We start from the raw sequence: 23692 nt of genomic DNA, 5'->3' as shown, positions 1-23692 counted from the left end.
AATCTTGTAGCTTCTTTCTTTATAACATCTCTAAGATCAAGCCTTTTCTCTGTACACCCAGCTAAACTTGCCCAGATCCTTTTCATCCCTATCTTGACCAATGCAGTCTCTTCTCAGACCTCTCTGATACCTGTGTTGCCCTGTGCATTCAAAACACAGCTGGTAAAATATGTTCCTTGCTTGTTGCTCCGTTATATCACTGCTTTTAGTCCTCTGACTTGCCCCTTTGCACCCCTTTTTTAACTGCTTAAATCTCAGGTTATTTGTCTTTACTGTTAGAATCATTCCCAGTTGTTGCCTTTACATTTATTTGCTCTTCATCTTAATCGGCTACTGTCTCTTATCCCCCTAATGCTGGCCCGGTGTTCACCTGCTTGTTCACTATTCTTCCAAGTGACGTACACCTGTATACCTTCCCATATATGTGGAATGTCCCCCTCCAGCTAGTGTGAACTTGCAACTATTTCTCCCTTCAGATCTGTTCTCTAGTACTGCTTGTACCATGGTCTTAAACTGACAAGGTAGAAGAGTCAGTAGAAATTGTTAGTATTTGTATGAAAGAGAATCTTTAACAAAACGATTCAGACACATGAAGTAGTGCTTATTGACTAGCTTATATAACCACATTCTCTTCTTAATGTCGTCTTGTTTCACTTTTTTTCCCCTGTCATGTTCTTGTCTAGCTAAGCTGTACGTACCACAGGGGGGAAATGGTCATTCTATAGTTGTGCATCATTTGTATGCGGTGGGGGCGTGTCTCATGCTGAATATAGATGCAGTTTGTCTTAGTAGAAAATAGTTGTATAGAGAACTGTGGTGGGGCTGGAGGTCTCTCTAGGCTTGTGTAGAGGAATTCAGAAAACTCTGGGTGGACAATGATTGTGCACAGTTTGACGTTAGTTATGAAGCTTGGTATTTTGGTTTTGGTATTTTGATGTATTTGCTTTGATTTCTTTGCAAACACTTGAAGTTTTGAATATCAGTATATTAAAATATTATGTGCGTTTTCATTTTTTAATCTTTAATATTTTTCTTCAGGAGATCCCACTTTCAGAAATTCTCCAGGTGACTCAGCCTCGAGATTTTTCAAACGTGGTGCAGGGCAGCAACCCATACTGTTTTGAGATCATCACTGACACGATGGTGTACTTTGTTGGCGAAAACAATGGCAGCAGTCATCACAGTCCTGTTCTTGCTGCCACCGGAGTTGGACTTGACGTAGCTCAGGGCTGGGAGAAAGCCATTCGTCAGGCTTTGATGCCAGTCACTCCTCAAGCTAGCACTTGCACTGCTGCAGGACAAGGAAAAGATCACAGTAAGGAGGCAGACAAGGCACTGTTACTCATATTCTGAAGCTGTTAATGGTAGAGATTCCTTTCAGAAAAGTGCTTATTTAGAGTGAAGTGTTGTCTGTCTGTTCTCTGCTGAATTGGGTCCATAATTTTCCACAAGTCTCTAAAAAGTGACAGGTTTGTGGAGGGTGGGCAAATACTTTAATCTGTTGTAGCAGGAAGTAGTAGTGAAGAATCAAATTTACAATATGAATGCATATTGCAGAGCTTTATTGTAGGAACATTAAGAACTCACATGTAGTTGCTGGAGGTAAAAAGGGACCATAGTTTAGATATTTCTAATATATTTTAAAAAATAAATCTATATGTATTCAGATTAGTTCTTTCAGATTATATGTATATAAATTTGGATACTTTTTGATGTTATCGCCTATATATATATTTTTTTAAATCTGTGAGATGTCAGTAGCTAAGGAGAAGGAGTTAGTGATGCAATGTGAATACTGCCAGTGAAGAAAAGAACTTTTGCTGAGCTGTGGGTAGTAATAAAAAGTACCCCATTCTTCCTTCTGCGCACTGGTCCTCCCTTTCTTTCTCTGGTAGAGGATCATATTCATTATCAAGGCTCTGCTAAACTGTGTATTGTGTTCTTTCTCTTCAGACATCTCCTTGTTCCTTGCAATGCCATTCATTCACATTCTGTACTGAAATTTATGATTTCATTCTTTAGTTTCCTTTTATCTTCCAGCTACTCCTTAATCTTCTTTTAGTGGAATTTTCTTTTGCAGGATATTCTGAGATTAGTTTCTTCTCTGATATCTGGTTATTCTGCATCACCAACAGTTAGGAACATGTAAAGGCTAGTCTGAGGTAAAGGCACTTCCTGAAAATACAACCATGGTCTGAAATGGTAAACTATGAAATGCCAGGACCAGTATCTGTATTTAATTACAGTGAAGAAACATACCTGTAAGATGGTACCTCATAACTGGCCTTACATATGGATAAAATGCTACTTTCGATATGAAATTCTTAGTTCCAAATATATATATATATATATATATATACACACACACATACCAAAGCTGTCTTTGTTTTCTAGAACCTAAGGCTTACGGTTGCTGAGAGAAAGACAGTTGCTTTTTCCGAAATCAATATTTTTTCAGATATAAATACTGATTTTATATTAAAACTTGACAGTGGTAGGGAATAGAGCTGTAGAGGTAGATACAGAGGGGAAGTATTTTAGCATGTTTAGAATTGTAGGAGTATAAGTTGTGGAATGGTGTTCCCATATTCTTAGACAACTCATCAGGTTGGCTTTTAAACTCTAAAAAGCCCACAAAATGTCCATTCATCCCTCTCCTTCCTGCACACCGTGAGCCATGGAATGTATCCCAAGAGCCTTTAAGAAAATTAGACTTTCAGTTAAAAAAACAAAACCCCAAAAGCCTCAAATACGTTATTTTAAATGAAAAGGCCAAAAGAGGAGGGAGACATTGCTAGTGCTTGAAATACTTGCAGCAGCAGGGAATTTGTAGTGTCAAAATGTCCACAAGACACTAGCTTGTCTATTTATACCACATTCTAGCCAGAAAGTAGCTAGAAATAAGGATGCTGTCCCAGTCTGACCCATGGGACAGAGTCCTTTCTGAGCTTGTACCTGGTGGCTGTGGTGGGACGTTTCTTTGGGGGATGTTTCTGAGCTGAAATGAGAAAGAGATTAGTAAGCTGTTACCTGGTATAGATTACATATTGAATCCTGGCATTACTGATTTCTTCAGAAGTGAGTTTTTCAGCCCTTGTTCTTACACATTTCAGACACTAGAAAAAGGCTATGTGTGGAAGGAGTAACTCAATCTTTACCTACCAGGTATTTTGTATTCTGTAGCCATCTGTAAAGAAGGGTTCAGTGTCTTCTCTTTAAACAGTTTCAAAAACTTTATCTTCACTTTCTAGTTACTTTGTTTCAACCTTGCTGCAGTTTGTGTTGACCTTATAACTTTTATGTCCGCCTTCTTTCTTGTTTTTCCTTGTGTTCTGTACTGTTACTCCAATACAGATTTGATTATAACCAGTAGACATATGCAAGGCTGTAATTCCAGTTCCTATTTCAGATGCAGTATTCAGGCTGTCTTTGAGAACTAGTATTCGTTGCTATCTTAAGTCTGTAGATGCCTTCTTTGAGATAAAGCACAGGTGGCAAAAATCAGATATAGGCATTTACTTTGTTCTCTGAAATTGTGTTTTTGAAGCTCAAGGCTCTTCTTAGGGTGGTAAAGGCTCTTTTCAAAGTGCTAGTAAATCTATAGTATATCTTCTATCCACCTTGTAGGTGAAGTTCTACTATTTTTTTTTTATTTTTTTATTTTTTTTTTAGAAATTAACATAATACATTGTAGGTGTCCATTTGTCTGAGATGTTTCACCTCTGCTTTGGAAATCAAAGGAAAAGGGTGTTTTCTGCCTTCCTTGATATATCTCTTCTTGTCCATGCATCGTGATGTTATTCCTGCAATGAAAACTTTGTGTAAACATCTGCTGCAGGCTAAAAAATTCCGTATCTTTATCTGGTGCTTTTACTTGCAATACTTGATTTGTTTCCTTTTCTTATGCATTAATTCTGTATATCTTGATGCCACAGAAAATTAGTAACCACATTCATTTGACTATAAGGGATCTACCTGGTTCTCTTCCCTGTACTTTTCTATATTACTACCAGAAATTCTTAGTAGTTTAATGAACTCGTGATACAATTGCCACGTTACTATTGCTTTTGGTTCTCCAGCTCTCTGTTGTATACACACTTGTACTGTTCTACTATTTTTGTAATCAGTGTTATGACAAAAATAGACAAATAATCCCAGCAAAACTCCCAGGGTTATTTAATCAATGTGTGAAATTTGAGTTCCAGGGTATGATATTTCTGCAGAACAGCAATAAAAATCATTTCACCATGACTGGGTTAGAAGTCAGTAAAGGTTTTTTGTTTTATTTTGTCCCCCTTTTTACTTAAAAAGCCTACCTTTCCTATTTACTTACTCAGTTTTATCTTCTTTATTGCAGAAGAGTTATCTCTAAGCATCTCTGTTTCAAATTGCCAGGTCCAGGAGAATGTGGTGAGTCATATGCATTGTATAATAATGGTGTTTATTTACCTGGGTATTGCAAAGTAATTGGTAGTAACAGTGTCTGGATGAGAAAGCAACAGCAGGGTATTGTAGCTAAAGAAGTCGGTGTTATATACAGGAAGTAATTACTTACCTGGCGCAGCTGTTTGTATGAATGTGTGTCCCTGCTTACAGTGCAGCTAAGGGGATCCTTTTCAGGAAAAGTTTGTTATGTTTTTCTGCTCCATTCATATAAGAAGGGGGTATTCTTTTTCCATATTTTATACTCTTCATTGATCACACGTTCTTCCACCGCATCATCAAAGGCTGCTTCCTTTACAGAGTTTGATTAATGTCAAATGTAAATATAGCTTAGCCAGTACTAACTAATATGCTCATGAACATTTTGATTACTCCTGATATTTGTGATGTTTTTTTTTTTTTTTCCATGCATTAGGATATCAGCTCCGTGTATCAAATATTTGCTGATGAAGTGCTGGGTTCTGGACAGTTTGGTATTGTATATGGAGGTAAATTACATTAGATTCCATTATGCATTTATTAAGGTAGAATGTCTGTCTGCTTGATATAATTACCCTTTTTATATTTGCTTAGCTGTATCTAGAATGTCTAGGTGAAGTTTATCTTGTTAAAAGTTTTGTTTGGATTGCTTTACTGTGTCTCTCTGTAGTTTTATGTACAGTATTTCTTACAATTCATTTTTTTTGCATTTAGAGTTTTGCATTGTCATCAAAGTCAGTTTAGAATATGCATTGCATTTTGACCACAGTTAAGTACAAAGCAATCTCTAGTCTGAATTTGGCCTTGGTTAATTGGTTTTTTAATTGCAAATTCTAATGCTGTTGTCTGTATTATACAGTGCTAGAAGTTATGTATTTAGGGAGGCTGTCAGTTATACCTGGTTTTAATGATATCTGAGAGATGTAGCCAAAAGCAATTAGAAAAATACATGTTTTAGTTTATGCTTTGACAGTATTTGTGCAAACCTGTTATTGACGTATTTTATGCAGACAGTTTTGCTACAAATTTCTGTCAGCAGGATAAAGTACAGGGAGGAATTCTTTGTCAAGAGGTCTCAGTTTTAGGTTTGAAACATGGTTTTATCACTTCTAGTTTTTAAAAACTTCTGTGGCAACCTGTAACTTGCTTATAGTATCCAATCACAAAAAGAAGAAATACTAGAAATGCATCATATGAAGTCTGGGGGTTTTTTTTGTTTTTTTTTTTTTTTTTTTGTTTTTTTGTTTTTTGTTTTTTTTTTTTTTTTTAATCCCATGTGTTATATTTCAAGTGTTGAGAAAACCACAGACCATAAATCTGGAAAGAAAGAAAAAGTGATAATTAGTGATTTAAAAATGGTAACCTTTCTGCTTCTGTCATGTTGTATTTCTAGTCAGGAAGTATTGTGGCTATGATTTTTCTGTGTGCCAATTTTGTAGTTAAATACTTTTGTCTATTACTTCTGAACTGCTTGATGGAAATGCAGTTTGATGGTCTAGTTTTACATCACCTTTGAGAGAGGTCTTTTTTTTTTTTCCTCTATGTTTCTTAAAGCATAATGTGAATCCAGGTATGCTCCTTCTCTTATGAGTAGAACATACAGAAATGCAGACAATAGTTTAATGTTTTGATTTTATGTCTACATATACTCTTCTAAATTGCCTTTTAGATAAATCTCAGCTTGATATTTTTCATGATTCAATGCTTATAAATGCTTATAAACATAATAAATGCTTATAAAAGGCTTTTATTATATTAAATCTTTTCACTTAAAGATGCCATAAAATATATTGGGTATGCATATTCCGTTTCCTAAGATAAAACCACAAGGTGGAAGAGCAACTCAAAAGAGAATAGAAAAGAATATTCTTTTGCTGGCTCTGCACACTGCTTAACTGTTGCTGGTATCTGAGGAGACTAGATCTGGTAACTTCTAATATTGTCTTCTCCCCACCTGTGTAGGCTTACTGAAATAATGCTAACAAACCCTTTTATTCAAACAAATAAAGGTAAAATTAAGTTGCTTACATTGTTGTGGGATTTGTTTTTTTTTGGTTGGGGGTGTTTTTTTTTGTGTCCTCTATTCTGGACAAACATTTACAAGTTGTAAATCAAGAAGTGATAGTATATTGATATCCATCTCCTGTTTCTTTCAGTGAGAACAGTTTCCCTTTGCTTTGCCTATTTTGGTAGTTTGAAGGGTCTGAAAAATGGAGACAGAAGAAAAAAATCTTGACAGTTTCTTACTGACGTAAAACTTGCCCTGAAACCTGGTTGGTTGCATTTTACTTAGGAAAAGGAATTTTCAAGCTGCTTTTCTGTTCGTTTTATTCATGTTCAATTTTTAGCCTTAGTCTAGCTTCTGTAGTTAAGTGTTTTGTTAGTTTGGTGGTTTTGCTTTACGTTCTCTTGCAACCTAGCATTTGTCTTCTAGGTTTTGCATCTAGTTCATGATGGTATTTCATCTACATTTCAGTAATTTGATGTCTAGTGGAGCCAGAGTCACTTTCCCTGAATCTAGGATTTTATTTAAATTATATCTGGGTGCTGTGATTTCTAATACTTTGCCTAAAAATTGCTGATTTGTTACAGACAAAATGACAAATGACAGATGTCTGTCTTTTGAGACTTCTGGCTTTATGCTGTTACCTGTGACAGTCCATTATACACTGTATGCTTTCCTTAGGACTAATGTAATTTTTTTAAAATTTATTTTTTTGCTCTCCAGTTATCAGTTCTATTTGGTAACCTTGTAAACCCTTTTGGACCTTGAGTGATGTCTCCATTAACGGCCTTACTTCATCTGGTGGAGATAAGCCTGATTTTGACCTTTTATTCATGATGATGTTTAAGGCAGGTGCATTAGCTGCTTGGCACAGCAGCCTTTGGAGTAATTCCTATGCCCTGCCTAAGCCCTGGCCACCAGTACTGACTGCAGAGCAGCAGGTGAGGCCTGGCTGGGTGGTTAGCAAGGTGTAGCTGGGCTCCCTGTAGCAGTGCCAGTAGAGTCCCCTCTGCTGCTTGCACTGTAGCTGTGTGTGTTGTCCCTTCTCCTAAAATGGCTTCCAAACCCTTCACTGAGCAGATAATGACTTTTTTTCCTTTGGTGCAGACTTATTGTTCTATATTAGCTTAGTATTAAATGTCTTAGGTTATGAAGGTCTTGCAGTGTGTGATCTCATTAACCTCTCTGATGTGAATGTGGTAGAAGTCAGTTTAGTAGTTGTGGAGAAGCTGGGTAAGCATTTGCAGCTACTCGCTTAGCCCTTGAAACATCCTATCTGTGTATTGAAGAATGCTTCTCATTTAGCTGATGCAGGTTGCAGCAAGGAATAGTATTTGGTGCTATCAGCATGTCTGTCGTCTTACCACAACCTTTTAGAGCTTTTTGATCACAACAGACTGCCTCCTGGGTGCTAACATGTTGTTCTTCGTGGCACATAATTACCTCTATGTTCTCATGGAGTATTAAATAGAATTTCCTGTGCATGTGGAGCCCATAAAAGTATGAAACCACTAGAGAAGATTTGTAGATCTTTCTTCATATTTGTCTTGAATAGTTTTGTTGGTTCTTTACAGGAGAGGCAATATTCTGTGGGATCAGGTATTACTTGCTAATGTGCAAGTCCCTTGTACCAACAAAAACTGCACCTAATACATCTAATGTCAATGTGCATACCTGACAGCAGAGTAGTAACCAGTTTAAATTTATCTACAGCCCTTCTGTTGAGGCTGATCACTTCTTGTTACTAATATAACATTTGCAATTTTAAATATAAATATAGTAATATTGTACATTTGTACAAGCTATACTTCTTTCCCCAAAAAGGAATTTCTGCTGCAATGTTTTAGAGCTATGAATTGCTTCTGCCTCTTGATGGCTGACATTGACTTTCTGTTTAGGAAAACATAGGAAGACTGGAAGAGATGTGGCTATCAAAGTCATTGACAAGATGAGGTTTCCAACTAAACAGGAAAGTCAGCTTCGTAATGAAGTAGCCATTCTCCAGGTACAGAAGTATTTTTGGGTCACATTGGAGCTTGTCTCAGGCCATTAGTAAGATTTTTGTAATGTGTGTAAGTGCTCTGAATTGGTTTCTAAATCTGTGGATGTGATTTCTGAGTCTTTTTGTAAGAGGGAATCTTAGAAGAGCAGGAATTCCTGAGTATTTGGTAGAATTGATAACTTGGGAGTGGTATCTGCCCCTGATAGGGGGTCCACTGAAGACAGGTATTTTGGCTCCATGTTGTCTCCTGCAGGTAGCAGGAAACTCTGTATTTTTTTTGGCTGTCTTCCACTACTGGCTTCTCAGTCTATGAGTGTTACTCTTGCATGTTCTGTACTCAAGCTACTGAGTGTATAAACTGTAAAATTAATCATTATGGATAACTTGTGTTAAAACAAATTAGTCTTAGTAGTGATAATCAGCATGTTTCATGGGTTGGCATTTATGTTTCAAGCTAGTTTCTTGCCTCAGGCGTTCTGTTTTTTCATCTCTAACTCTCCACGGAACTGCTTTTTGATTTGAGGTACAACATTTTTGTGTAATTCGGGATATTTCATACTGTTCTATTTTAGTGATGTACCTATACTACTTTATTTTAGAATTTGCATCACCCTGGGATTGTGAACCTGGAATGTATGTTTGAAACCCCGGAACGGGTCTTTGTTGTGATGGAAAAGCTGCATGGGGATATGCTAGAGATGATTCTTTCCAGCGAGAAAAGTCGACTTCCAGAACGAATAACTAAATTCATGGTCACTCAGGTTGGCATTTAGTCTCTCCTCTTTGAGAGGAAAGGAGGCTAGATTTGTCTTTTGTAATTATGTGAGAATGGAGTTTGGAGAAGGGGTTTTCCATATTGTTATTTAAAAGAGACAGCACGGAGGTCTGCACATCTAATGAAAGTTGAATAAACATAGAAAGAATTTTGAATGTTAAATATGTTAATTTTTTTTGCCCTTATTTTCCCAAGACATAACATTATGGACATCTGTGTCAGAACAGTAAGCATTCAAAAAGGCTGGGGACGGGGAGGGGGGGAGAGGGGCAGGAAGGAAAATGAAACCCATCAGTTCCAAGTCTTGATAGGCTGGAAAAAATAGTACTTACACAGTATATACGGTTAATTCTTGAAGGCTGTGTTGATACAAATTACTGTATTGGTTAGTGTGCGTGGCTTTTTGACGCTTCGATCTGCCGAATAGTCTGAAAATGTACTTTCCTTTTTGAGATACTGTTGCTTTGAGGAATTTACACTTCAAGAATATTGTTGCACTGTGATTTAAAACCAGAAAATGTACTACTAGCATCAGCAGAGCCATTTCCCTCAAGTGAGTGAAGATTAAAAAATACTTCTATTTGTTCTTTTTTTAAAGAAATATAGGCATTGCAGCTTAAAAGGTGACCTCTTGTGGGATTGCTCAACTGACTTAGTCTAGAAATACTTGAACTACATGTGTTATAGTTGTCTCTTTTTTTTTTTTTCCTTCAAGCTCTTAGCCTAGCTTTTATGCTCAATGGTCTGTTCCAGTTTCTTTCCCCTCAGACGTGGATCATGTCTCACAACAATGCTGTACACCAGCCATTCTTTCTTCCAAGGAGCCTGAGAAGTAAGACTACTGCCAGCACTAGCAAAAGTCTGTGTAGACTGCATCTATTTTTATGCTTGGCAGAGTGCATGGAAATTGGTATTCTGGATTAGTGAGGATAGTCCACTGGACAAGGCATAGGACTAGAAGAGACTTCAAGGACCAGTCCTTTGTTTCTGTTCCAGTGCTGTTGACCCTGGGAAATTATTTCTTCCCTGTTGTGCATCTTCTCATCCTTGCTCCTGTCTGTCTTGCTTACAGGCTGTTGTGAAAGGGACTGGCTCATTTGTCACTACTCTTGGCCAGGATCTTCTTCATCAGTATGTGTGATATTACATTGTAATATAAACTAAATCACTAATTTCTGTAAGAGGAATGCTGTTCAGTGGTGCTAGTATTTACGTACTGTCAACACTTATCCAAGTCAGCTATTACTTTTGATACCTTGGATAGTATGGATTTGTGGAGGATATACAGAAACTAAATCTGCTAGGCAGATTGGGGAATTGCTTCTAGTCCTGCAACATTAATGCAAAGTAGAGTGGACTTTTGGAGAGTCACTTGTATGCCTTTTAGTGCACTGCTCTTTCTTAGACACTGAGGAACGCTTATTAACTTGGCGTTAGTGTTGAACTTGATCTGGATCCTTTTTTCTGTACAAGTGTATGCTGTGTTCAAGTTAAGGAACTATCCCAGAACCATTGAAGATTGAGCATCAGTGCAGGCGCCACCTGTTGATGCCTTTTTACCTGGATGATTATTGGGACTGTTCTGCCCAGAGCTGGCTCAGTCTGAGTTCTCGCTAAAACTCATCGTTTGATTTCTGTGTAGCTGAAGCCTCCAGCTTCAGGAACATGATTAAGAGGAATGTGGTCTGGTGCTGGGATTCATGTGCTTTTTAAACTTTGGTTCTGTGCCTTGTGAGGGTGTGGATTTGTCTCTGAAAATGAGCTGAGTTTGGAATCAAGTTCTTGTCCCTTATTTGCACACTTGTGGCTGTGTACTAACAGACTGCCTCAGACCTGAGTCTGTGCAAGGCCAGTTCCAGTCTCAGCTGAAGCATGGTTGATCCACAGTCTGCAAAACCCAGTGACCTAAAACCTTAGCTAACTGGCTTACATGATGTTTTGTCTCTGGTTTAGTGCATATAATGTTTAAATGCGTGGCAGAAAGGGTATCAAGTACCACTCTGGTCTTGGCAGTAGCATGCTTTGGAGATCAAGCAGAGATTTCTCAGTTTAAAATACATTTCTTTTGCAGGTGAAGCTTTGTGATTTTTGGCCTTTGCACGTATCATCGGTGGAAAAATCTTTCAGGCGCTCTGTTGTGGGACGCCTGCTTATCTGCCCCTGAATTTTCTCAGGAGTAAAGGCTACAACCGCTCTCTAGACATGTGGTCAGTAGGAGTTATTGTCTATGTGAGCCTCAGTGGTACATTCCCATTTAATGAAGATGAGGATATAAAACGATCAGATTCAGAATGCAGCATTTATGTTACCCACCAAATCCTTGGAAGGAAATTTCTAGTGAAGGTAAAGAAATGAATTTTCTCTGTAGAATCTCTTTATGTATAGATAACACATTCCAATGCTTAAACCTCAAGGTCATTCAGATAGGAGTGTGAGAATTATGATAGTTTAATAGACTACACCAAAAATGCATAAATATGAGCTGGCATCTATTGTGAAAGATAAATTGTCAAATATAATGTTTTAGATCATTTTTCAGGGCAGGAAGAGCCAGTAGATTAGCAAGAAATTAATTGCATGCGTAAGGAGGGGGTAAATAACCTGAAACTTCCCCAAATTCCCAGTGAAAAGTTTAAATCATGTGTATTTGCTGAACGCTGATCTCAAAACATACTTATCTAAATATATAATTACAGAAACGGTTCAAAGATGAATCTGGAATTACTAGTTTTGTAAATAGCAAGTGAAATAAAACCTGGATTTAGATGTCAGGTGTGAACAACCTAGAAGTTTATGAGGTTGGTCTCTAGAGCTCTCCAATGCCAGCTTTGTTATTAGTCATGGATATATGATTAACACACAGGTAGATGTGGAAGGACATATACAAAAGTATAAAATAGTGGAAGTACCTACATCATTTTGGAACACAGGATTATGCTCAGGTTATTTTAGGCACTTTTGAAAATCACTAAAATCAGTAGGGAAACTGATTAAAAGTAATATAGTAAAGCTTTTAGTGTTTCCATCAAAGTGGGGGAATCGACCCCATACCTTTTTTGTAGCCTCATTTAACATAAAGCAAAGCTAAAATATAAAATTCAAGAGCGTGTTAAGTTCAAAAGAGTTCAGTAGGATATACACACACATATATAAAAAATCACTTTCACTGCAGCAAGTGAATGATGATAAAAATATAATTTTGTTCTGTTCTTCTTTGTCAGCCATTGATTTAATAAACAATTTGCTTCAAGTGAAGATGAGAAAACGTTTCAGTGTTGACAAATCCCTCAGTCACCCATGGTTACAGGTAAACCCATCTGCCTTTTTCACTGTGTTTATAATGGGTGAATAATGATTTTTTTTTGGATTAAATCCTTCAGAGGCTTATTAAAACTGCTGCTATCAAAGTTTGTTAACAAGCATTCATGGAGGCTGGAGTATTTCTGGTATTAGCTTTACGTTTTTTGTGCTCCAGGACTCTGGCCATCTGTTAATGGCTTATTTCCTCAAGGAAAGTTTTGTCTTACTGTCTCTCCCACCCTTTGCTTTCTGTCTGACACCAATGTAGAATTTTACTCTTCACTTCTCCTGAATGCATGATGAGTGCATGGAGCACCACTGAAATCAGTACAGAGACCACACATTGCCTCAGTGCCTGAAACAGACGCACCAAGCTAGGTGTGTGCTGTAACTTGTAGTCGTTCTAGAACAAATTGTTTGTATTGAAATTTATCTGCTGGTTTGATGCAGGTTCGTTTCACAATACTGTATGCACATATCCATGCACACAAATAACTTAAAGATGTTACGGGGAAAATCAATCAATTTGAGTACAAACAATATTGGAACAACTATGCTTTCATGTATGTGTATATATACAATTAATTTATAATAAAGCTAACATAGCTGTCTTGTTACAAAAAGTTTTCATGATTTACAGCATTACCACCTTAGATATAGCATTGAACCATTCTTTATGGACACTGTTGGGGTATTTTGGGGGTTGGGTGGTGTTGTGTTTTTGTTTTTTGTTTAACAGATCTTGTTGATTATATCTTTTGGTACTTATACTAAAAGTAGAGACAAACTGCAGAATTTGTCTGTGGGAATGTAGTGCTGCTATTTCTTAAACTGCTTCCTCATCTCTTCTACTCCTTAGGATTATCAGACTTGGCTTGACCTCAGAGAATTTGAAACACGCATTGGAGAGCGTACATTACCCATGAGAGTGATGATGCACGCTGGAAAGAACATGCTTATGAACACAACCTTGAGTACCCCCAGCATTTTATTATGGCTCCTAATCCAGATGACATGGAAGAAGACCCTTGATTTCTTCATTATGCTAAACTGCAGCAAAGAAGGCCACTCCAGACAGAAACTGAAGATTAAGTTTTGGAACAACTGTTGCTCTTTCTGAATGCTGTACACTTGTTCAGTGTACAAAGCCCCACAGGATCCTGCTATTGACATGGGAATAGACTGTCATCTGACAAGCTCCATCTCTAATTAAACTATGAGTAGTTACTGGACAGTGGGATAAACCCTGTTGGGTAACATTTCACCGAGCTGTGTGGCTACAAAGCCATTACTGAGGTGTAATGTGTACAAATTGAACAGTTTTGTGTGTTTTTCAAGGTTTTGTTTCTTGTTTTGTTTTTTCATAGCCTACACAGTAAGAATTTTGTAATGGTTTTCTAATCCCTATTACCTAGGCCATAGAGGACTGTTTTCTGTTACTTAGACACATCTCCATTTCCTAAACTGTGCATGGTGAAAAGAGATTGTAAAAAGAAATCAGCGCAGAACACCTTGGCTAATAGCAAAACATGGTGGTTATAGGTCAAAATACAGCTTCATAAATGAAGGACTAATTTGCTGCTGTTAAGACAGTTAAATATGTGTCTTTTGCCCCTAATTGTACTTTTTCCAGATAGCCCAAAAAAAGAAAACCCCATAACCTTACATTCCTCTTGAAATGCTGGCTGACAATCTAAAGAGATGACAATCAAAGCTATTGCTAGTCCTTTATTTTTGTCTGTTAAAACAGAGCAATAAGCACAACAGTGTGTTGCTGTGCAAGGCTGGCACACATCATTGATACACACCAAAGGCACTTTGCCTTAAAACTACACAGAGAGTACACAAGACTTGATGTAGCATATCCTTCACTCTGGACAAACAGCTTCTAGCAGAAGGATGTGGAAGAATAGGGAAAAATACATGCAGCTTTCTTCTATTGTTTTGAGTAATTAGATTTTAAAATTTTTCTAATATTTTTCTAATTTTTTTAAGTGTTCCCGGGACTTACATCAGTAGTTTGTAGCCTGCTAGCTTGTGTCTTAACTCTGCTCAAAACCTAGGAGTAACAGTGGGTATCAAATCACCTGTTGCCTTCTGCCAGGGCAGGCTGGATTGTAGGAGAAAGGGTTTTGCCTTCTGACTGTAACCTGCAAGCCCCCTCCCATCCCTCCTTACTGTGCTCGGCGGTTGTCTGAGCTGAATGAAGAGTCCAAAACCAACTCCTAATGCAGTTTTTTATGCAGATGCCTCAGTGATGGATTCCCAACCACTTACTGGACTTTTGTGGACAATAGGGAGAAGCACAGCAATATTCTTTGGAAATGATTCCCTCAGAGGGACAGTGTAACAGTTAAAATTCATGGTATTTCAAAGAAATTTGAGGCCATGAATGCTGAATGCAAACAGAAGAGGTTTTTTTTTTTTTTTTTTTGTCCTATTTTAAAAAATGGAAAAGGTGAAATCTTTCCTTTTGTGTGGGATGACAGCATTGTGCTGCTGGAAGGTGCTGGATGGCTATACATATCCCTGATGTGCCAAGCTGCTTGACTGGAGCTTGGTTTGAAATACTTTTTAAAACACTGATACAGGCTTGAACTGCAAAGTCAGTGAGAGGTGTTGGGGTAGCTCCTCTCTCTCCTACAAAGATTTTTTTTGTGTGTGCGTGTGTAGATAAGTATTTTTTTTCTACTGTTGTTATTCAGGTAAGTAAGCAGGTGAGCAGACTTTTTCTAAGTTGTTAGATACTCATAAAATTTTACAAGGTTATTTCAGGTCTGGCAGCTGCTTGCAACGACAGCAACCTGGCAGTAAAGTCTGTGGCATTTGCAGAAGTATGAACCCACAAGTAGGTTTGGGTCTTTAACCCACATTTTCTTTTCCTATTGCCCTTAATCTAACTGCCACTGCGTTTTGTAGGTGTCTGTGTTGGTTAAGGCTGAACTCTGGCTTCCCTGTTAGGATATACCCAACTTTGTATAAAATGGTGGTGCAATCTGTATGGCAGTTTCCTGCATCGAGCAGCGGGCAGAGCATTTCAGCCCTTCCGACCACCACGCGTCCTCTCTCCTAGCACGTGTTTTCTCAGGTTTGTGCAGGGGACTTGCCTGATGGCAGTCCCTGGTCCTCCTACACTGGGGGTCATCCTCCCCCTTCCATGCTGTCAAGGCAGTGCAAAGGAATTCAGAAGGGGCAGAATTTGTCCCTTAACCTTGCCATTGTGTTAAGGCAGGGTTTCAGGACTGATTCATCAGAGAGGCACTATTTTTCATCTTTGGAACCAGAACAATCACCTGTGAAGTTGGTAGTCTAGTACTTGCCCCAGCCTTGGCAAGTGAAGCAGTGCTTTCTTCCAACTTCCACTGCTCAAGTGACCAAATTTCAGTGAAGCCATTGCTATCTTCTATCCTAACTGTAATAAAGTAGATACAGTCTGGTTTTAAAGTTCAGATTTTACATTTGAGCTGTCACTTCAAGGTTTCCTGTGGGTTTGTTTGTTTGTTTGTGGTGTTTTAAGGGAGGGAAAAAAAAAGCCAGCTCCGTCACTTGAAAAAGCACAACAGGAATAGAGGAAGGAGGGGACAACAATGAAGTAAAAGGCCTGGCTGCTGTCTCTCCCCACAAAGTCTGCTCTGCTCCAAAATATTATGTGAGCTATTTATTCTTCAAGTTGTATTAAAAAAAAAAAAAATAAATGCTGTTTGCCTTTGGAGATTGCCTGACCATATATGCAGACTTATGGGGCCAGACAATAGAAGCCACAAGCAGCTAATAGTTGAGGAACCAAAAAATCAGACATACGTTAGCAGTAAACTTTTTTCAGAGTACTAAAAATAGCTGCTTTTTTATTCCCTTTTTTCCTACCTTTACTGCAAACTTTGACCGCAGGAGGTTACAGCGTTTCATATCCTTACCCCTAGATGAATTAAGTTGCCATTCACTCAAGAAATAGTGCTGGTGATGCTAAAAAAAAGCTCATGTAAAATTTATAGCCTCAAAAGGACACTGTCAAAGTACTTTTATATTTTTATACATCCCATTGTTTGTAAATACTCCTCGATAAGCTTGAAAATAAAATTTTATTTCCCTATCAGAATTGTTCTTTTTATTTACATGGATTCTCTCTGCATCAAATGTTTCTAGAAGTAAACATTGCTTTATACTTCCTTGTTTGTGGATTTGTCATTGGATATGCCCTGCTGTGGGAATTCTGGTAGCACGCTGGTTTGGAACGAATAACTCTTTTTGCCTGGTTCCTGTCACCATTCTCTGTTATAAAATACCTTCAAAAATGTCAAGGCATCTTGTGTTTCAAGCAAGTACCAAAGCTGAGTACATTTAAAGTCTCCTTAGCACATCTGCTTGTTACTGACAAGTTTTAACTTGATTCCACTAGTAAATACTTGACTCAGCTCTGTTGTAAGACCCCTGAAACACTGTTCATTCTCTGCTCTGTGCGTGCTGGTTTCTGTAGGTGCAGTGTTTGATTTCTACACGTACTCCTTTGAGTAGGTCAGTCAACAGGTTTCACGTGCTGCACTAGATTTACTCTGAAATAGCACTCCCTACCAAAATGTCACTAGGCCCTGAAGCATAGACTAGTGTGAGAAAATTGCCTAGAGAAGTAATGATGTGACATTTCATGTGCTTTCAGTTCAAAGGTAAAGTATTTAGTTCTTCCCTTACTGCCTATGTAGCTATATGCGGATTACAGTATTGCAAAACATTTAGTATGTGAAACCATAAAATGCAGGACTCTATTCCTTTTGATTTTTTTTTTTAATTTAGTAAGTTGCTATTGAAAACCACTACTGTCAGACATTTTGCTATAGCATTTGAAATTACTTCAGTAAGAGTTCACCAAATCCAGCAACAGGAGGTAAGGGAGACTTTGATTCTGGCTTATGTTTCTTGTCAGGATGTACAAGCCTGGGGTGAGGCAGCAGGGCAAAAAAGTTAAAAACGGTCCCCCCATCTTCTTGGGATTCATCAGCATATCATAGCTGTGAAGTAACTGCTCATGAGTTGCTCGCATCACGTGAATTCTGTAAGAGCACCTAAAAAAAAAAGAACGTAGGTTACAGCCCTTTCGGGTTTCCCACAAATTCCCTCATACCTCGGAATCTCTTGTTGCATCCTTTTCACTTTGTACTAATGTCACAGTGCCCTAGTGTTCAGTAGGACTGGCAAGATCCTGATGGAGCTCATACGTTGAAGTACGTAGCAAAGTTTTGCATTAAATACTCTAAATATAATATCATCAGTTTTACTTTGAGGGATCCAGAGTAACTTATGTCTAGGAGAAGCAACTCTGATCTCACACCTGCATGTGTTTTGAACAAACTTTCTTTTAAAATCAGACTTTTATAAAAGCTCTCTTGCTGCTTAAGAGTATTGCTTGAAGATTAGAGAGTTTTATGTACCTGCAAACACCTATCCTACCTGCAATCGGAGGTCAATGCCCATGTTTTTTAAAAATTCGCGTTGTTTGATGGGGCCTAAAGTGGCTGTTCTTCCCTGTGTCATCTTTCGAAGATAGCTGAAATACACATCTGCTGTCAGGTCTGCTGTACCTGGTGCTCTCGCATCATCGTGACGTTTGTGATTGCGGAAACCCTGAAAAGTAAATTGAAGATTATGCTCAGCTGTACTCCTAGCTACCACAGCTGGGGCTAGCAAAGACTAAGTTTGTGTGTGTGAGAGGTGAGAATAGCAAATTATACTTTGAAAAATTTAAGATAAATGTAGCAAGGGCTCAGATTATCCTTTCTCTCTCACAGAAACCCCTTATGGGTACTGACTAAATAAGAACTCAATTACTCAGTTTATGACTGCAGCGTATTGCAATTTTTGCTATTATGTCCACCCCGACCTTTCTCTTAGAAGAACCTAAATTATCCAAGTGACAAATGAAAGATAACAGAGTATTTTGGGCTTCTTATTTCAGGGTAAATGACTTACCCGGAAAGTGTCAGTTTTGGTTCCATCGTGACCATAATCAGCAACCAGTGCAGCCCCACCATCCTTTTCTATCGACAGGCAAAGCCTCTGAATGATGACACCAAGCCTCAGGACACACTTCACATGATCTCTTGTTTCTTCAGGCTTGTGTAGAGTTCAGAAATCAAAACATCAGTATTAGTAACACAAGCAGAGGCAAGAGTTCTTCACACTTGACATCTTGGGAGTGTTGTCACTTCACTGGGGCACAGAGGTCCAGGGGTGTATTCTAGGCTACCTAGAGCTTGAGCTATTTTTTGCTAACAGTAATTTTCAATTTGTGTTTTCTGAGTGCTGGATTTCAGTCTTCTCTTCCATAACTGTAGTCAACTGAAAGGAAATTTTTTCTAACAAGTAAGAAATACCTGCATCAGGTGAAATTGCTTTACTGTGGGACTGAAAGAATGAAAATAGCTCTTCAGCTGTGTGCACCCTTCAAAAAGGCCTTCCTGTGGGAAACTTTGTAGTTGGTTTTAATCTCAACTACCTCATTTTGTAACTTCAAGAATCCAGTGAACTTTAGAAAAAAAAATAATCTTAGACGCTTTCCACTGAAGGTCAGTATAGCACAGAAGTACGCAGCTGCACTGAGTACGTACGCAGCAGGTTGAGAGCCTGGCTTAGGCAGGGCCACTGTTGAGATGGTGATGTGACCCGTGCAAACGCAGAAACTCTCCCCCATCGCCCGGCTGCCTCAGTTTGCTCTCTGAAGTGTTTTGTCTGTTTAAGTCTCAATTTTCCAAAGTTTGATGGTACGTCTTTATTTTTGTGCTATATTTTCACAGCGTACAAAGCAAAATGCTTGTGGAAGTTTTGCAGAAGGGAAATGGTAAGCTGTATTTATTCATTTATAGATTGAGAGCCCTCCTCTTGCTGGCAAAGTAACTGAGAAGCAGTAAATGTACTTCAAAGAGTCAGTAAAGATGTAAGTACGAACTCTGGTAGGCATAACCTTACCTGAATGAAGTTTTCTGTCGCAGGGGTACTGGATGGTGATAGGACAAACCGCAGCTGGTCAGGAACTTCTGGATCTGTATCAACCAACACTTCATGCCAGCCTTTCTCTGTTCTCTGTTTAATGGACCCCAAGTACTCATTTTACAGTCTAACAGGTACAACAGTATCTTGTTTATTTGTTTGAACTAATGCATCACGCATTTTCACAAACGTTTTAAGAACATAATATGCTATTAACAACAATTATTCATTCCTATTTAATTCCAGTAACTGCCTTGGAAAAAGCTTGTGGTAGAGACTTGTCTGTGGAGTCAACAAATACAGGTTTAATTATACTTAAAAGGAATGAATGATGCTGTTGAGAAAAATGCTGCCTCTTCTATCGACAGTGCAATGTTTAACTTATCAAAATAAAAGAAACTCATTCTAACAAGTGATTTTCATAAAATTATCAAATTGAAGTTGAAAGTTTCTTCGAATCCCTAACTAGCCTTTATTTTGCTATTTGCATTACCATTTCAAATGAATGGTAATTCATAACACTGTCTTTGTTTAGTAGTGGTATAAAAAAATAATGTTAAAATTAAAAACTTATTAATGTAGCATAAGAAATAAGACAAACTTGACTTATCTAAGCAAAAAGAATTCTTTAACTTACTACAAGTTTGTTCCATTCAAGAACAATTATTAAATTTTGAAGTTATCAGTTGAATTAAGCTTGATTTGTCCAAATTCAGTTAGATATATTTTTATCACCATAAACAATGCACGTGTCTAGTCTGGCACCATAATTCTGTTCTTCAAAGAGAAAAGTCACTTAAGCAGATGGTCAGATCAATTACAATAATCTTCTTGCTATACCTGAAACTATGTATTGGCAGGGCATCAAAAAACTCATGTGCCTAAGTACAGCTGTAACCTGCGGGAAGGTAAAAAGAATGCATTAAATTATGAAATGCTTCCATAGCAGCTTCAGTTGAAAATTAAATGTTTTTATGAATTTTAATGAATTAAACTAGTTAATGTGGTTGTGAAATAATTAATTATCAACTGCTTCCAGCTTGGATACATCAAACACAGCATTTCTACAGCTAGCTCTAGCCTCCAGTCCATGAATTTTAGATTGGCATGCTCATGAAAGGAGATTCAGGCAAAGCCAGTAAATGGTCCTCATGAAAAGAAAAAGCCAAAATATATGAATTGAAATTGCCTACCAAAATGAAGGTAGGCAGAATAGGTAGCAGTTATGAGAAAGGCAGGATCTTGACTCACAGACTCATACAAGAAGTAGAACAAATATCTATATTAACCTACTTTTCTACCCATTATGAAGACTAGCAGAGACATCCTCCGGTAACAAAAGCAGCAAATGGAGGAAGGATGCTGCCCCTGTAACAAAACGTTCAAGCTCCTTACCTGGCGGCACATCTTGAATGTCTCTGTACCAGAAAATGGAGGAATTCCAGTCTTGCTAACACCTTTCATGTAAGCAGACTTGTCCTCAGGGTTGACTGCACCTTCCCTCCTGTCAGCATCAGTGCTTGGATCTCGCTGAGTTTGGGACTCACTTCTACCAGATGAACAGAGACATCACATTTACTAAGTAAAGAGGCAAGCTGGTTGAAGACCTGTAAAGGCAGATGAATTCTATTAGGCACAGTCACATGCTGTATAAATTAAAGGTTTAAGAATTAACCTTTAATCTCATTATTTATATCAAGACAAAAGATTTAGTTGGCTTTCATTAACAAAATAGTCTCAGTGAAAGAGACTGCATTTTGCTCCTCCAGAAGGAAATGGAATTTCTTCATCAATTTTAATAAAAGCTGCTACGCTTCTAACAAAATATGGCAAAAATACAGCACACATTACATAGTTGTAGGGTATGGACAGCAACATGAAATGCTGATTTAGAATAGTAATAGCCTGAGAGCAAGTAGCTCCTCTAATACCTGCAGAAGGCTTAGCATTAGGAGAAAAATGGTTCAGTTCTCCCAGACACCATAAACAAAAGTGCTCAATATCCTACATTTTACTGTGCCTATTAGAGGTTTCTCATTAACATATGTAAATAGAATAAAAGTTCTTCTGAGGTACTAAATCCCATTAGCAATCTGTATTTGAATCAGTATAATAGACAGCCATGCAAGCATGATTGAACACAAAAGGTTAACTCAGGGACTTACTTCTTTTGAAATCCCCAAAGGAACTGACAAACTGACACAACTTCACTCCCATATTATTGTCCTGCCCCCCCTTCCTCCTATTGCTTGCACTGAGGCCTCCCTCCCAGTTACACACAGCAGCATCCTCTTAAATGGATTTCAGTTTGGATGATTCTTTCCTATAGAGAAATAATTTGTAATGGAATATTCCTGCCCTCCCCTTCTATCAAGTACTGTTTGAAAGATTACACACGTGTCTGCATGGTGTGCATGCGCTGGCCCGTGTTCTGCTTTCAACTCAAGAGACCTGGTCTCTTTACTGAATAGCAGAAACTTGCACATGTTCTAATTAGAATCTAAGCTGCCAATCTCCTGACTTAAATTTGGCTACTAGGGAAGGTTGAACCCTGATAGCAAAACATCATTCCTTCAGATTTCAGCATAGCCACAGAATAAAGCCAGAAACAGAGAATATTAATACTAGTTTTCACCTACCCTTAATATATCATCAGTAAGGGTGCCCCTCCCAGGGCCCAGTTCCACCATCTGGAACGCTTTAGGCTTGCCTGTGGCTATCCATTCACTAATATACCATATTCCTATTAACTGACAGTTGGAAAAAAACACAAAGAAAGAGTTACAGTAGTAACTTCAGAACTTGTGGAAAGTGACACCTGCCTTTTGTCTGATAATAACTAAGATACTATACAATATTCTCTCTCTGTATTTTAAAGTTAAGAAAGATCATACACAACTTTGCCCTCTTTAAGTATTAAAATCAGTGGTTGTTTGCCGTCAGCCCAGCAGAAGCAAATGTCTGGGACTCTTTTCTGGTCAGTGCATGAACTTTTACTTAACGCTCAAACGCAGGTCACTGCCCGCCTGCCCCTGAGCAGCTGTTCCTCATGACAACGCCTTTACCGGAGTCTCATGGAGAGCAGTGTTCAGCCAGCCTTCACCGCTGGAAATGATACACAATGTGAACAGAGTGAACCAGACCAAAATCTGAAAATGATTTTTGAGTAGAGTTTTCACACTGGGAAGCTACCACAACTCTTTTAATTTATAAACAAACAAGTCCTATATGAAAATAAGTGTCACTAAGCACAGACGGTGTCCCAAATTACAACACAAGAAAGGACTCCCCGATCTTCCAGAAAAACAACCCCCCCGCCTTCCTCCTCCAAAAACAACTTAACTGTAACGTAAGAACGAAACGGAGCTACTGCGGACACACAGAGCTACGCGTTACCTCTCCGAACACCTGACTTATTTCGGGCGAGGTGATGAAATCCCCGCTTTCGCCGATGCCGCCGCGGCGCGTGTAGTAACCCTGCGGGGGGAGAGGCGAGAGGGGCCGGGGCCCGCTGAGCGGCACGGCGGGGCCGCCCTCCGGCCCGCTGCGACCCCACGGGCCCTGCGCGCTCAGGCACGGTGGCACGGCAGCGCGCCCCGACGGCGAGGAGCCCCCGGCCCGGCCCCGTCCGCACCTGCCCGGGGTTGGTGAGCGCCTCCCGCATGTACTCGGCCACCGTCACCGGCCCCGTGGCCCGCAGCTTGAGCAGCAGGTGCCGCAGCATGGCGGTGGCCCGGCTGGACCCCTCGGCCTCCGGCTCGCCCCCCTTGCCCGAGGTGGGCCGGGCCGCCGCCGCCGGGGCTGTGGGGAGAGGAGAGGAGAGGGCGGGGCTCAGCGGGGAGCTCGCGGCCCCGGTGCGGGCAGGGGAGGAGGCGGCAGTTACCATGGTGACGGGGGAGCCGACGGCGGCCGGCGGGGCCCAGGGCGGCGGCGAGCAGCGCACAGCGCGCGGGCAGCGGCACCATGGCAGCGGTGCCGGCGCCCGTAGCCCGCTCCCGGGTCCTGGCCGCTTGGTGGCTGCGCGGCGCTCCACTGCCCTCGTGAGGACGGGCCACCGTCTAAACGCCGCTGGGGGCGGGCGGAGCCCGATCGTGTTTGTCTGAGCTGCCCCCGCCCGCTCTTCCCCCGCCTCCGGCGAGGCCCAGGGGCGATTCCTCGCGCCCCCCTTCCAGGACCTGCGCTCCCGCCGTCCCGCGGGGTCGGAAGGGCG

General features: G+C 39.5%; 2 protein-coding genes across 2 annotated transcripts in view; one reads left to right on the top strand and one right to left on the bottom strand.

Moving 5' to 3' along the window:
• PRKD3 (protein kinase D3) overlaps positions 1–13860 on the top strand; it is a 48119-nt gene extending 34259 nt beyond the window's left edge. The window contains 14 exon segments of the mRNA XM_068405614.1: positions 1039–1315; positions 4358–4410; positions 4859–4931; positions 8326–8432; positions 9029–9194; positions 9658–9698; positions 9700–9757; positions 11253–11293; positions 11296–11478; positions 11480–11509; positions 11511–11547; positions 12426–12511; positions 13364–13412; positions 13415–13860. Of these exon segments, the coding sequence (XP_068261715.1) occupies positions 1039–1315; positions 4358–4410; positions 4859–4931; positions 8326–8432; positions 9029–9194; positions 9658–9698; positions 9700–9757; positions 11253–11293; positions 11296–11478; positions 11480–11509; positions 11511–11547; positions 12426–12511; positions 13364–13412; positions 13415–13536 (1323 nt within the window). The 3' untranslated portion in view covers positions 13537–13860.
• A 3404-nt stretch (positions 13861–17264) lies between these two features.
• Positions 17265–23669, bottom strand: NDUFAF7 (NADH:ubiquinone oxidoreductase complex assembly factor 7). Its single transcript, XM_068400614.1, is given in 14 exon segments — positions 17265–17474; positions 17477–17533; positions 17535–17561; positions 17947–18120; positions 18466–18609; positions 19462–19573; positions 20323–20380; positions 20878–20914; positions 20917–20972; positions 20975–21089; positions 22122–22232; positions 22879–22959; positions 23117–23283; positions 23366–23669. Coding segments are annotated over 14 exon segments (1350 nt in total). The 5' UTR covers positions 23448–23669; the 3' UTR covers positions 17265–17345.
• Positions 23670–23692: the final 23 nt, after the last annotated feature.

Source organism: Nyctibius grandis, chromosome 1 (assembly GCF_013368605.1).
Source record: "Nyctibius grandis isolate bNycGra1 chromosome 1, bNycGra1.pri, whole genome shotgun sequence".
NCBI classification, from domain to species: Eukaryota; Metazoa; Chordata; class Aves; order Nyctibiiformes; family Nyctibiidae; genus Nyctibius; species Nyctibius grandis.
This window is presented reverse-complemented; position numbering and strand designations above follow the sequence as displayed.